The sequence below is a fragment of the Silurus meridionalis genome, chromosome 27 (assembly GCF_014805685.1).
Source record: "Silurus meridionalis isolate SWU-2019-XX chromosome 27, ASM1480568v1, whole genome shotgun sequence".
NCBI classification, from domain to species: Eukaryota; Metazoa; Chordata; class Actinopteri; order Siluriformes; family Siluridae; genus Silurus; species Silurus meridionalis.
This window is the reverse complement of record NC_060910.1, coordinates 1,150,001-1,152,500: the sequence shown is the minus strand read 5'-3', so window position 1 is coordinate 1,152,500 and position 2,500 is coordinate 1,150,001. Positions and strand designations below refer to the sequence as shown.

Below are 2,500 nucleotides of genomic sequence, written 5' to 3'. Positions count from 1 at the left end.
ATGGGATTGGCCACGGCGTCGCCATAGTGACTGTGTGGCCATGTGCGATTGGTCGAGCGATACTCCTCAGTCCTGACCTGGGCCTCACTGTAACGGCAGGAGCAGAACTGCCAGCTAGCCAGTCTCGCGTCTCGCTAGCGTTCTAACACCCTACACATGAGAACGAGGGAGAGAGGGAGGGAGGGATAGAAGAGACTCCAGTCCTGAACAATACAAGGACGTCATTGCGTTTTTATTTTGTTTTGTTTAGCAGGAACTTCTCCCCCCTTCTCCCCCCCATCCTCCTCCTCAGCTAAATTCATCTCGTCTCGGTTTCCCTCCCTCACGAGGATGAAACACTGACGCAGGACCCAAACAGGGCAGATGTTATCAGAACAGCTGGATGATGGAGCACTTCCTAGTTAGGAGCATGAAATATTTCACCGAGTGTTTCCTCTAGATTACCCCAATAAGCGTTTTCTCCTGATTTATGACTGAGGTCAGTTCCCATGAAACGTCTCGAGCTCCGTCCTTACGCTGGCATTTTTCTCCTGAAACAGACGACTGCGATCCAAAGGCGACGCCCCCTCCTAGTCTAAACAAACCTGACGCTAGTTGAGAAAGTCTAGTAAAATACTTTTTCGTCTCATGGTGATGGAGACGGCATATTATACAGAGACACAAACACCTTCTCCATCGGCCACAGACTCCGCCCACTTCCAAATGAACAAACTCCAGCCAACTCTTCTCCACCAAACGAGGTCAGAATATGTAAGAGCGTGCTGGATAATGAGCTACAACTGTAGAGCAGGACCCGACTCAGCACATTTGTACTTCTGAAGCACATTTCATTGTGCGATTATGAATTTCCGATTTGATATGATTCATAAAATATATTGGAATATCCTGCAGCTTGAGATTCGCCACACGAGGGAGCACTTTTTCACAAAGCAGCCTAATGCTGTCACTGTAGGAGAGGTTTTTGGTAGCTTATGAGCTTCACTGATTCACTGGTTCCTTCACTTAAACTAGGAGACCCAAAACCTGTTCCAGCATGACAATGCCCCTGTGCACAAAGTCAGCTCCATTAAGATCTGCTTTCCAGGGGTTGAAGTGGAAGATCTCCTGCTATAGAGCTCTAATGGGTTGGGTTCCTCTTTTGAGTCTGGTTCCTCTCAAGGTTTCTTCCACATAACATCTAAGGGAGTTTTTCCTTGTTACAGTCGCCATGGCTACGCATCAGGGATAAATACACATTGTTCACCTTCATTCTTTAATTCTGTAAAGCTGCTTTGAGACAATGTCTGTTGTGAAAAGCGCAATAGAAATAAACTTGACTTGACTTAATCCTATTGAACACTTTTGTAATGAATGTGAACGCTGACAGGAGCATCCCATGAACCTCCTCACCTTCTCACCTACATCAGTAAAACCCTTGCTGAATGAACCTTTACAAACCTCCACAATATCTAGTGGAACATCTTCTCAGAAGAGTGGAGCTGTTTATAAGAGAAATGAGGACTAGATGTGGAAGGAGATGTGTCAGTACAGAATCTGTAGATCTTTCATGTTAGGAGTATATCTTGAACTATTTAAGTTTGGTGTTTTAGAGCAGAGAAAACCAGCAGGACACCAGAGAAGCTCTGCTACAATGCGTTTGAGAAGGTTATAATGGACTGTGGTTTGTGACATAAAGCAGCTTTGGTGGTGATTTTCCCAAGCAGGAGTTTTCCACAACTCATCCATCAGATCTTTCCTCAGACGTTATCACATGATGTTAGTTTGAGTCGTAAACACGCGTTACTCGGAAACCGAACCGCGTAAACGCCGAGCGTGTGTACGTGAGAACAGGAAGAGTGGGAACGAGAGCGAGGTTCGGAGGGTGGAGTGATGGTTTTGTTGTTCGGTTCCTCATCCTGGGCTTCGCTCCAACTAAAATGATCTTTGAGCGCTTTGTGAGAAAGTCCTGTTGTGTCATGCGTGAACACACTGACCCGCTGCGATCGCCAGTTTCAATTTATTTGTTGGAATCAAATTTGCCAAAAAAACAAATGTAATCGTGCTGAAATGAGTAAATCAGTCATGTTCTTTCTCCTCTGTGTGTGTGTGTGTGTGTGTGTGTGTGTGTGTGTGTGTGTGTGTGCAGGTTCTGCAAGTGGTAATCTGGTGTCTCAGGAGGCTGTGAGAAAACAACCGATGGTCCGCAAATCCACGCCGCCCAAACCAGCGGAGCAGCTTTCCAGTACAAACCAGTCACCTTCTAATCATTTTTATAGCTAATTAACGCCTTTGATGTTCCCATGAAACCACTTCCTGAAATCTTTTTTTTGCTCACAATGCTGATGTTGTACCGTATAAGACACGATCACCTTCTCCATCAGTGTAGCATAGCGACGTTATGCTACACGTCCATGTTGCTAAAACTCTTAATTCCTTCTTCATTAAAAACAAACTCCAACTAAATGTTCCTCATAAGCGATTATTAAAGGTAACAGCATGCAGGATGCTGAAGAGCTGTAGA

At 45.1% G+C, this 2,500-nt stretch overlaps 1 protein-coding gene across 3 annotated transcripts in view; it reads left to right on the top strand.

Moving 5' to 3' along the window:
• The window catches only part of emid1 (EMI domain containing 1), a 55,668-nt gene that overhangs the window by 28,044 nt on the left and 25,124 nt on the right, over positions 1-2,500 (top strand). For all 3 annotated transcript variants that reach the window (XR_006924702.1, XM_046841708.1, XM_046841709.1), the window contains exon 4: positions 2,126-2,221. Coding sequence is in view for 2 of the 3 variants with exons in the window: in XM_046841708.1 (XP_046697664.1) it covers positions 2,126-2,221 (96 nt within the window). In the remaining variant the exon portion in view is untranslated. The remainder of the gene's footprint in view (positions 1-2,125; positions 2,222-2,500) is intronic.